The 12,193-nt window shown below is 42.5% G+C and overlaps 1 protein-coding gene across 1 annotated transcript; it reads left to right on the top strand.

Moving 5' to 3' along the window:
- The first annotated feature begins 2,988 nt into the window (after positions 1–2,988).
- On the top strand, positions 2,989–3,999 carry LOC123116027 (formin-like protein 14). The gene is made up of 2 exons (XM_044537040.1): positions 2,989–3,562; positions 3,769–3,999. The coding sequence occupies exons 1-2, from the start codon at positions 3,063–3,065 to the stop codon at positions 3,791–3,793; spliced, it is 525 nt and encodes a 174-aa protein (XP_044392975.1). The 5' UTR covers positions 2,989–3,062; the 3' UTR covers positions 3,794–3,999.
- Positions 4,000–12,193: the final 8,194 nt, after the last annotated feature.

The raw sequence follows: 12,193 nt of genomic DNA, 5'->3' as shown, positions 1-12,193 counted from the left end.
GACCCGGTACTAAAAATAAATATAGACCTGTTGTAGGCATGCCTGTTATTTCTGTTAAAATAGGATATCATTGCTATCATGGCTTATGTGATATGGGTGATAGTGTGTGGCACCCCGGCTCAGAGTGACGGTTTACCCTGCATTGCCAGCCCGGAGACCATGTCTTCTGGAAACACACAACATATTGGTACAGAAAACAACCGCTTTATTGATGCTAGCGGAATGGAGTTCATATTACAACAACAGTCAAGGCCAAGCGGCACACTCGGTGCGGTTGAACAATATGTACATTATTTAGTGAACATAAAGGGGCCTCGATCCGAACAACTACGTGGCAGCGGAATAACGTCGTAGCGGAAGCTCCATATCACAGGGACACCGATGTGGACACGATCTAGACTCGAACAACGCTCCTTTCCAACGAGACTTTCCTGAAATCTGGCATGACACGCCAGGTCAGTACATTGAATGTACTTGCAAGCTCACAACAAGCATAATCATAATGACAAACAATATCATGATATTTAACCAATTAAAAATGCAACACTATATGTCAACATGCTGTGATCATGCTCGAACGTCCCTCGGGACAACTTACCAACCGTGATCATCCTCAGATCACAAACACACCACCAATGTGGTAAAACACACCACCAACGTGGTCTTTAACAACATGACTCGTGATCCTTATGGCGATCACAACCACGACCAATATCTGGTCCCAAATTCCTCGATGGCCCTTCTGCCATCCTCGACAATGCAAAGTTTACAGCTTAGTGTGCAATTTTTATTATTCGTTGACTCATGGTGGGACCTACTACGAGGTGTCCGTGACCGTGGACGCGGCTATCGATAGATTATACACTCTGCAGAGGTAGCACACTGTACCCACACCACGGAACCCATGGCCTCGCACTCCCATTCGGGTGGACCAACGGCATTCCGACGAAACCCCTCCATTGCCACAGCACTCTCCCGGTCACTCCGACCCAAATCCCCAACGGGCTGGTCCTGGGTGGCCCCATGTCTACCAAAGACACCCCAACCTCCGTCGTTGTGACACTCCCACTGGGGGACTCGGTGCCATATTCTCATCAACGAGCACACAAGATTATGTCTGCTTGCCGGGCCAGGGCAAACACAACATAACCTTCCCTAGATGGAGGCACCGACAAGAGGCCGTGTCAATGGACCGAATCAAGGCCCCCCATAAAGGCAAATGTGGTTGCACTGGAAAGAACTCGATTCAGCGGCACCATGACCCAGTCAACGGTGTATTCAAGTTGAGTTATTATCAGTTTCAACTTTAAACTAACAATGACCGGTGTCATAGCATGCCATGAAATGCAAAACAAAACATGCATCATATAATGAAAAAAATGACCGATGTCATCTATACACCAAGCATAACCGTCAACAACTTACGTTACTCTACTAGCTCAAAATGACTCACAACTTAACCAAAATATTTTGCAACAAGTTCCATAAATTTCTTATGCAAGAAAGCAACTCCGATAACTTTTTCATATGCATAACAAAAGATTTTACTATCAACAATTCTTACTTTCTTTATCACTAAATTAAGTTCAAACATTCTGTAAAAATCAGGTGCCTGAAAATTCGTTTCGAAACAAATGATTCAGCTTTATATCCACATCGACCCTCGGCATGATGGTTGGAAGCAAATGCAAGTTCATACCAAAAGATCGTTAACAACAATACCAACTTGCAGACGACAAGGTAGTACAACTACCAATACCAAACTAACTTATAATCTTTTTACTCCTGGCCCTAGTGTTCGTCTGGTAGAAAATCTTGCAGAGGACCAGCTCCAGCTCCTTCTCTTGCTCCAGGTCCCCGAGGTGGTATTGGTGCATCACCCAGTTGGTCCTCTGCTGGTCGAAGTTCTTGTTGGTGTGCAACACCAGAACCTTTTTTGCTGCCCGTCTGCCGGCCGTTGACCATCACCGGCAAGGTATTGCCGGTGTTGTGCCACATCGCGTGCATGCCGCACTCTGACTGTATCTTGCGACGCGTCCACGTGCCCCTTTTGAACGCCCTGGAAATGCACTGGAAGAAATGCTTCCTTAGGCCACTCAGTGTGATACCTGCAGTATTGTGGAATACAGGTTTTAGTTTACCTACTTGGCATACATCTTTGGCATGTTGCAGTCACTTGTTTCACTTTTTATTAACTGTCAAATTGTAATTGCTTCACTAGGTCTACGTCTAAAAAGGAAAATAGAGCTATAAACAAAGGAATATGTTTGTGCAAGTAGACGTCCGATCGGTGTCTTACCTGGAAGTTTCTCAGGTTGGGTGTAGCATATGCCGTGCTCGCTGTCGATGGTTGGTATGAACAAATCGATGAGAGACTGAAATCTCACACTGTCAGCACTCACTTTGGCCTCAAGGTGCTTGATCAGCTCCTGATCCGTGGGATCGAACTTGACGCCAGCCGGCAGCACCGGCCAATCCTTCTTCGACTTGCATCGGTAATTCCAGTTATATGGTACTCAATGTATGATCAATCGACTGTTTTAAGTGAATGATGAAAGATTTCGACAGATAAGTGGTACTCCAAATCTGAAGTCCAGAATACCCGAACACGCCGCCGGGATTCTTGTGTCACCTCACGCGCAGCGTGTTGTCACGTCAATTCAATGTGTGGACATGATGAATAATTTGACCGACGTATACTAGTACTGCTACTGTACTACTTACTAGTCGTATCTAGTGTCACAATTTATACATAGGTTTAACTAACAAGTACGCACTTGAAGCCTAACTGATACATACATACATACATATATATATATATATATATATATATATATATATAGGGTAGCACTTATCTAATCCTGGGATTAGAATAACTATTTGGATCATAGCGCCCCTATATAGGCCCGCTGGACATGTTTCGGAACCGACGGGCTGAAAAAAAATCCAACCCTCCCACCCCACTACCGTACCTCTCCCCAACTCCCCAGATCCACTCCCACCACATCCTCCCGATCCACCGCCGCGCGCCTACCCCGCCTCCTTCAGGCGCGCCACCGCCCATGCCTTCTCCTGGCGCCGCCGACCGCCTCCTCCCGGCGCTCCACCGCCCCACCTTGCCTTCTCCCGGCGCGTCCCAGCCCCGCCTCCCCCCTACGCACTGCCCCCGCCTCCTCCTGGCGCCGCCGCCCCTGCCTCCTCCTGGCCCGCCGCTGATCTCGCCTCTTTCCGGCGAGAGTCCGACCCGCGGCTGTTCGTCGCCCTGCCTTTTCCATGCCGGCCGCCTCCTTCTTCCCCCTCCACTACGCGCCACCGCCGCCGCCCAGGCGCGGCCTCGATCCGGCGCCGCCGCCCACCACTACCAAGACCCCGGCCCGCCGCCGCCCACCAACATGATGCCCCTCTGCGTGCAAATCCGACCTTCCCTCTGCTCCAGCGCGACCTTCCATCCCCTCCAGTGCGGCCTGCCCTCTCCTCCGGCGCGCCCTCCTCTCGCACCACCTCCTCCTGCAAGCTCCTCCATCCCCAGCTTGTCCCTGAATGCGGACGCTGCACCGCGCAGGTTCCTACCCACCGTTCCTTCTCTCTGCTTCTTCACTCTTCACTTCTCTAGATTTTGGTGTGTGCACGCAAAATGTTCACTAAAATGTCTCAGTGCACTAGTACCAATTTTGTGTATTCGTTTTCCCTTCTAGCTTAGTCTTTGCCTACTAATTGATATACATTAGATTACTTGAGAGTGTTTTTCATGTGTGTTCTGCACTTTAGGTTGAATTTCACCCTGGATCCCTGAGGTATGGCTGCTCCGGCTCCTCCCCCGCTTGCTGCCAGGTCTGTCTCTCCTTCCTCCCCTACTCGCCGTCCTGTGCGGTGGTGGACGTGGCTACTTGATGGAGTGAAGCCGGCCTCCGAGCACCGGCAGTTGCACTACAACCTGCAAAAAGAAGAACAGCCGCAAGTTCAGAATCAGAAAAATGAAAAGTTCAAGAAGAACAAAGGATGTAGCTCGTATGTTGTTTGAAACTATCTTCAATTTCTTCAGTAGCTCATACACATTTTGCCAAAATCTAGTACTTTTCAGAATGGTAAAGTTGATAGTTGGCCTAGAGGGACAACCATGTTGATGGCGATTGAAAAAGGATTCTGAAATAATATTATTGAGACTGAAGTCCAAGTTTGATAATGCACAATGTCAGAGGATTCCAGGGCTTTTTCTGAGGTGGTTGATGGCTTTCGAGAAATGCGTTCATATCTCACAAGTTTCAGGGGTTCAAGTTCATCTATATAAGGAATGCCTATTTTGTTGCACATCTGTGTGTGAAAGAGGCGCTGAAACCTTATGTGCTTGCTATTTCTTTTCTTGTAACACCTAGCCACATCACGTGGTTTCAATCACGGTTATTTTTGGCTACCATGGCCCGACACATCCTCCATGTCAGTGCCGCCGTCATGACCTAGCCTACATTTGCTGGTTGCTGCTAGCTGCTGTTGTTGCGTCCTGCCTCGCCGTCTAACTGATGTTAGTGCGCTGCTGCTGCAGTTCAGCTAGAGTGGGAGATAGATTTCTTTGAGAGTTTAGCTGCTGCTGCTGTCCTTAATTTTTGTTTTTGAACTTGTTGGTTAAAGATAATGATGTTGCTTTCTACAGATAGCCTTCCTGTAGATGTATCATTCTCCATCCGCTTGGAAGCTTCAACATTCTGAATTATCATAACAAAAACAAAATACAATCTTAGTGTGCTTTATCATGTTTCCGGTAAAAGTAAATTTTTGACGTACAAAGGGAAATTCATAGCATATTGAAAACAAACCAAACATGATCTTGTAGAAATGGAGTACGGTGTACTATCTTGCTGAATTGCAAAATTTGGAACATCAGTAAATGTGTATTGGTAGCTTTACTCGCCATTTTACCATGCAACTTCAACTTTTGCAGTTTCAGATTTCATTAGCTGCTCCTCACCAGTTTCATTTGTCGGACACTTTCTCTTTCTAATTGAATAATCAACAGTTTATGAGGTTGCCATAATGGTCAATGTTTTTGACTCTGCTAACTTCTAGTACATCAGAAGCAGCAGTGACCTTTTGCTAGCAGAGCCAAAAATGCTAGTTTAAACCTACACATTGCAAGATGAGTAGTTGTTAAAATTGGGCAACAAATGCTAATGCCATCATTACACAACACATACATATTGTTTCCTCCTCATTAGGTGCCCATAGTACGTCAGATGTACGGAGAGCATGCAAAGTTTGTGAAAAAAAGTTTTGGATACACCTTTCAGCAAAAATAAAACACTGAAAAACCCATTTATCAAATATTATGGACCACAACGGCGCGAGGAGGTTGAGCTTCTCTACCATGATCGTGCTCGCTTTCTTGGTCGAGCTTCCATGCTCTTCAACAAATAAGTTCAAATATAATAAATCACAAGCGTTCCTCTCTTTGTGTGCTTGCGTCTTGTGTGTGTTCGTGCAAAAAAAACAGGTGGTTTTAGAAAGAAGTTCAAATATAATAAATAAAAAAGTTCAAGAACATGTGACACGATATAAAGTTTCGTGTACGAAATTGATATGTACAAAGAAAACTCTCATATATGTCCTTTATGTGACACAATAAATTCCTCGAAGTTTATATGTAAAAAAGAAAAAAACACTTTAATAAAAAAACCAATTGAAAAATTTACCACAAAACTACACAAATTTACCAAAAAACAAAATCAATTTTCCACCATTTAAATAAAGTAAAAACAAGAACAAATTGAAACAATAACGAAATTCAAAGTAATTTTTTTCTGTTTCCAAAAACTAAAAGCGAAGAAGTTCAAATTGAAAAAACCAAGAAATTCCAGATTAAAAAATAGAGAAGTACACTACATATTAAAATGGATTTCCCTGTATCCACAAAAGACCCTGAAGTTCAAATTTAGAAAATAGGGTGGTTCAATGTCTGATTTAATTTTTTTTCCTTTTGAATTACAAATTAAAAATCATTTCTAAAAAACTAAGAAGGTCAAACAACAATAAGAGAGAAGTACAAGGTTTAAAAACACGAAAACTTAATGATTCTAAAAAACCAGGAAGTTCAAAAATAAAAAATTAAGTTTTATAAAAGGATTTTTTTTCATTTTGCAAAAAAAAATAGACGCGAAGTTCAAATTAAATTAACAGAGCGGTTCGAAATTCATAAAAAAATATTTCTCACTTCTAAAACAATAAAAACACTAAATTTCTCACTTCTAAAACAATAAAAACACCAAGAAAGTTGTACGATGTTTATTACAAAACTAGGGCTTTTGCCGTTATAAATGAATAACACCAAGAATTCCAAATTGAAAAAATCAAGAAGTTCCATTTAAAAAAATATAATAGTTCAATTACATGTTAAAAAAGAGAGGAAAAAACAACAACATTCTTGCCATATTTAAAACTGCCCTCAAACGGCGACGAGTTGGTAACACTTGTCTACATGAAAAAGTTGCTCCTATTCATAAGCTTTCCAATGGTATATTATATGCTATGTATGGTTTAAAAGTTTAATGTATACCAATTAAACACGTTTTTATGTATTGAAAAAATTCCTTCGAACCGTCAAGAGTATGAAAAAATGATCAACATGGCAAAGTTGCGTGTTTTTAACAACTTTCCATCGGTCTATAATTTGCTCCATTCCGGTAAGTGGTTGGGGAGTTACGGGTAAAAAACAACACGTGAAAAACTTAGTGAAGTTCAAAAAGAACTGCTCCAGAAGTTCAACCTCTTCACAAAGTGCATTTTTAGAGACTCTGTTTTTCCGATGAAGGTAGAACGCATGATCTCAGAAATTCAGACTGACTGCCAGAAGTTCACGTACTACACGGTGTGCATCTTGTATTAAAAAATAATGAAAATGCAAAGACTAAAGTTTTGTTGCTAGAAGTTCAAGTGCTCGTCCCGAGAAAGTTCAAAAAAAATTTGTGAGAGAGGTTGAACAAAAATACGTGACATAAGTTCAAGGTGAAAACAATGAGAAGTTCAACTACTGCAAGGAATGCATTTCAGGTGATGATAAAAAGTATAGAAAAATAAAAGCTTAAAAGGTTTGTTGAAAAGAAGTTCAAGTGCTTCGTCCGGAGAAGTCCAAAAATTCTTGCGAGAGAGGTTCACCTTGTATTTCCATGTTTGATTTTTTCCGTATAAAAATTGAATGCAATTCTTTACTCAAAAAATAAAATGGTGAAGTTCAAATTGAAATAAGAGAGAAGTTCACAGTTTATTAAAACCTAGGGTTTACCTGTTCAAAAAATAAAAACACAACGCCATTTTTTGCACTTTCAAAAACAACTCATAAACGAAAAAAATGGTTGCTAGAAGTTCAAGTGCTCGACGAGGAAAAGTTCAAAAAATTCTTATGAGAGAGGTTCACCGTGTATTTAAAATTCATAAAAAATATGTTGTTTTTTTGTTTTAAAATAATTCTCTCAAACTAGAGAGAAATTCAAAGTGATAACAAGTGGAAGTTCGGGTACTACATGGTGTGTATTTCATATAAGAAAAATATAATAAAGTGAAACAGAGTGAAGTTCAAATAGACATGCCCCAGAAGTTCAACTACTTCATGCAGTGCAAAAAACAACACGTCAAAAACAGAGTGAAGTTCAAACAAACATGCCCCAGAAGTTCAACTACTTCACACAGTGCATTTTCGTTCGCGATGAACGCATAAATCATAATCTCGCCATTTTCTATTTTACCTCAAAACGACAGGAATATCATTTGTGTAAGTTCAAGTCCTCGGTCGGAGAAAGTAAAAAAATTATTGTGAGAGACGTTTGCACAAAAGGAATATTATTTGTGTAACACTAACGAATGTATGAGAAAAATTACAAACAAAAATACGTCACACAAGTTCAACGTGAAAATAGCAGGAAGTTCAACTAGTACGCTGAATGAATTTCAGATGAAACTTTTAAAACCATCACAAGTATGAAAAAACGATCAACACGGGAAAGTTATGTGCTTACAGCAGCTTTCCACCGGTATATCACTTGCTCAATTCCGGTGAGTGGATGGAGAGTTATGAGCAGTGGATGGAGATCTGCGAGCAAAAAAATCACGTGAAAAACAGAGTGAAGTTCAGGTACACGCGCCGAGAAGTTCAGGTTCTTCACGCGGTGCATTTTCGAAGAATCTGTTTCGCGATAGAGGCAGAACGAATGATCCCGCCATTTTCAAAATTACTTGAAAACGTCTAAGAATCAGAGAAAACCATCAACATGCAAAAATTTTGCATTTTCCGTAGCTTTTCAACGGTATATTATTTGCCCAATTCCGATAAAGTTTGTAGAAATTACGGCGAAAATACGTTTTTTGCCATTTTCGAAATTGACTTAAAACCATAAAGATTTGGGAGAAATAATACATACCAAAAACTTTCGCATTTGTTCAAGCTTTCCAACGCCATATTATTTGCTGCAGTCGGACGCACAGTTCAAAAATAAGCTCGAAAATACGAACTCGATAGGACTTGGACCATTTTATAAATTACTCTTAAACCATTCAAAATTAGAAAAAAACTTTCAAGATGAGAAAGTAGCGCATTTTCATAAGCTTTCCAACGCCATATCATATGCCTCCATTGGATTAGCCGTTTAGAAATGATGTCGAAAAAACCAACTCAGCTGTTCGATTTACGAAATTTTACGTTATTTCAAATTACTCTTTAACCATAGGGAATCAGAGAAAACTTTCAACATGTGGAAGGAACGGTTTTGCAGCAGGTTTCCAATGCCATATTATATGCCTCATTCCGATAAACGGTTTAGAAATGCGATTGAAAATACGATTCACGTTTTTTGTGCGAAAGAAAAACGGTTTTCAAAACTGCTCTTAAACCGCTTACATTTTGTCAAAAATTTAACTTGGGTCATGATACTGGTGTCCATAGCTTTCCAACGGTATATTGCAAGCCCCATTTCGGCAATGTTGCCGGAAGTACAACCTAGTTCACAGGGAAGTTCAACGTACTACTAGCGGGGCAGGTCAGGTTGTGATCAGAATATTATTCTGATCCCGTGATCAGAATAGTGTTTATGTATATATATATATATATATATATATATATATATATATATATATATATATATATATATATGGTTTTTGCATAACATCTCCATCATCATTATCAGTACATCCTACGAAGGTGAGTTAGGATGCACTTGATCCCAGGAAGGTATCTATCCTTCAAACCAGAGGAGTGCTTCAAACTAACAATAGTACATAATATCCAACAAAAGAGGGTCGTGCTACAGCAGCAGAATACATGGCTCAGTCTAGATATCAGCACGAATCAAGGTGTGCATATTTGCTGTTGGCATGAACCACATCACCGCATGTCGGGTTTGCAAAAGCCATCCATCGCATGGAAGCTTGATGCCTTTCACACACTGAAGATTATCTGGCAACAAGCTGTGTCGACGAATCTCTGGATATGGTGATTCATGAAACCCATGGTATGATGTGTAAACACAGCCCCCCCTCGCGAATGGAAGTTGCATAGCACGGTAATCATCGCCGGTGATATGATCGATGATTGGTTGGATGATCGGATAATTGAGCCCGAGGAACAAGGAGTGGTTGCCGAGGCTGTAAACCCGCCTCCAGTTGAATACGCCTGGCCCAACGGAGCTGGGATCTTTCTCGAACATGAAGCAGCCATAGCCATCAATGTCACAAACGCCCCACGCATTATACTGCATGTGGTTTGATGTAATGGTTTGATCAATTTGGTACGTGTGAATGAGCATCAAATGACCGCCGTCAGCTGAACGGGCGATAAACCACCACCCATCGGCTGGTATGATTCCAGGTCCTGGAATCATGAAGGCCAGCGCATTTGCGTCTGCTGCAACAATTCAAATTGGAGACCAAAAGGACAAAAATAAACAATCATGTTCAGAGTATGTGTGGAATTAAGATTATTATAACAGTGACACATATCATAGACAGAGAATTGCAATGTCGTGGTCATAATCATACCCCAAGTTAAAAAAATAAGCCAATGGCTTTCATGTTCTAGCAATATGTCATGGTTCAAACATCATGTAACAATGAGAGGAAAACAGATATGACAGCGCCTACTCATATTCTACCATAGCACTTACTACTACTGTTCTCATATCAACTATAAGCAATAACACGCGTTGTTATAAAAATCTTGTAAACGAGAGTAACATATAGCAATCATGATGTTATGCTCATAATATGTATTCTAACAATCATTAGATGCCAATTGTTCTCATATGAACTCTAACAACAACATGTGTGGTCATAAAAATCTAGGAAATGAGAGGAACATATAGCAATTATGTGGTTATAGAAATGCTATGCATTCTAAATTTGTAACAAATGAACAGGCAGTCGTATTCATAAGGTAAAGATGAGATGAGATAGAACAATTACACGACGATAGATTCCACCAGTATAGGTAGCCAATCTGTGTGTCGACCGCGTAAACGATGCCATCGTGCACTATAGCATCAGACAGAAATGTTTCCTCAACAGGATTGATGATGAGCCATAACCATGTATGGCGACCGGATTCCAAATAGACTAATCCCTTGTTGAACAAGGCAATGAGCTTGTAATCCATGTAGTCTTGTAATGGTGTGGGCACTTTGCAGATTACAACTTTATGCAAACAGAGGTCGAGCCAAAAGCTTGACGCGTCTCGTGCGTAGTAGGCAGGAGTGTCCGGCGGGCCGCGAGGCTCGATGGTGGCGGTATCCAACGATGGAAGGGTGATCTCTCGCTGGGTGTAGATATCCACGAGACGCCACGGACTACCCGTGTGGTGGATGAGGAGGATCCAGTTGGCCTTCATGCCCGCCCAGTAGTGGCCGCGCATGAAGGACAAGTGGACGGGTAGTGGTAGCATGTCGAGGGGCACCACGACAACCTCCGTAGGATCGTCAAGTCGGTGTCTGGGCCACCTACGAGGATCGGGCATCAGCAAGCAGGGTGTCTTGAAAAGAGCCGGCCGGTTGCAGACGAGTAGACAGTACAAAGACACCGAGCATGCTGCCAGATGGACGGTGCTGAGTAGGTCCATACGACTATAGATCTGCTCCAAGAGAACATCGGGGAGGGAATTCCAATTGCGGCTCTGCGTGTCAGTCGGTTCTGCCATTGGGGTTTTCGGTGCCTGCGAGCCAGCGAGGAAGTGGATTCGGGTGGGCGAGCAAAGAAGCTTCTCCTCGTGTGGCCGAGCAGTGAGCGGGGGGATATGGTACGCGCGAGCTACCAAGGAAGATGGCGCGGGCGGGCTAGCAGTGAGCGGGGGTAAATGGTGTGCGGCCGACTATGGGGAAGATAGGAGGAAGAAGAAGAGAGGAGGAAGAAGAGTGGAAGACGGGGAAGAAAGTGCATTCAATCTCAATTCTACTAGCACTACTACCAGGATATACCGTCCTTCGGAGTGTAAATAGTTACACCGATGACATGTGGGTCTACCACAATAGGGCCCATATGTCAGTTAATGGAGGACAGAGGTGCGTAGGCGTATTTGCGGAAGCGTGCTCTACTGGCAAACATGATGGCAGTACTGGGTAAGGAACACCAACACGATGGTTCAGCATATTAATTATGTGTCCCATCTGCTGCAGCATGTGTTGTCACTTAACTGCAAAGACTAGTTGAATAGTTCTCTCGGACCGAGATGGGGAATAATGGATCACGAGGACTTCCTTTCTATAGTATCCCTATGCCTCTACGCTCACTTCACTCATTTTGCTCCGTACCTAGTCACTTGTTGAAATCTGTAGAAAGACAAATACTCCGTATTTGGGAACAGAGGGAGGCTTTTACTCCGTACTATTTGGGAACAGAGGGAGTATCACCATACGGAGGGAACAGAGGAAGCTTTAAAAATGAACATGTCAATGGGAGGGAGTAAGCCCCATGCATGCATGCATGCATGCAACATGCAACACTCACACGTACACATGGACGCACGCAACACTCACGCACCCATGCAGCACACAGCACACGACACAACACAAACGCTCACGCTCAAGTGCTCAACCTACTCCTTACGTCCGTGAAAGACTGTACATTTAGAGATTTACACATTGACCAGGGCATAATTAACGCCCAAAAGTAGCAGACTTATGTGTGCATGCGACCATTGAGATAAGAAGATTAAATGAAGGCCGTTGCA

The sequence above is a fragment of the Triticum aestivum genome, chromosome 5B (genome assembly GCF_018294505.1).
Source record: "Triticum aestivum cultivar Chinese Spring chromosome 5B, IWGSC CS RefSeq v2.1, whole genome shotgun sequence".
Lineage (NCBI taxonomy): Eukaryota > Viridiplantae > Streptophyta > Magnoliopsida > Poales > Poaceae > Triticum > Triticum aestivum.
The sequence above is the reverse complement of the archived record's forward strand: the minus strand, read 5'-3'. Positions and strand labels throughout refer to the sequence as shown.

What these genes read in the sequence shown, in the direction of transcription:
- LOC123116027 (XM_044537040.1), top strand. Translation starts at nt 3,063, where the DNA reads ATGCCTTCTCCTGGCGCCGCCGACCGCCTCCTCCCGGCGCTCCACCGC. An exon ending in GCGGACGCTGCACCGCGCAG is followed by an intron (nt 3,563 to 3,768) that starts GTTCCTACCCAC and finishes TCTGCACTTTAG; the next exon opens with GTTGAATTTCACCCTGGATC.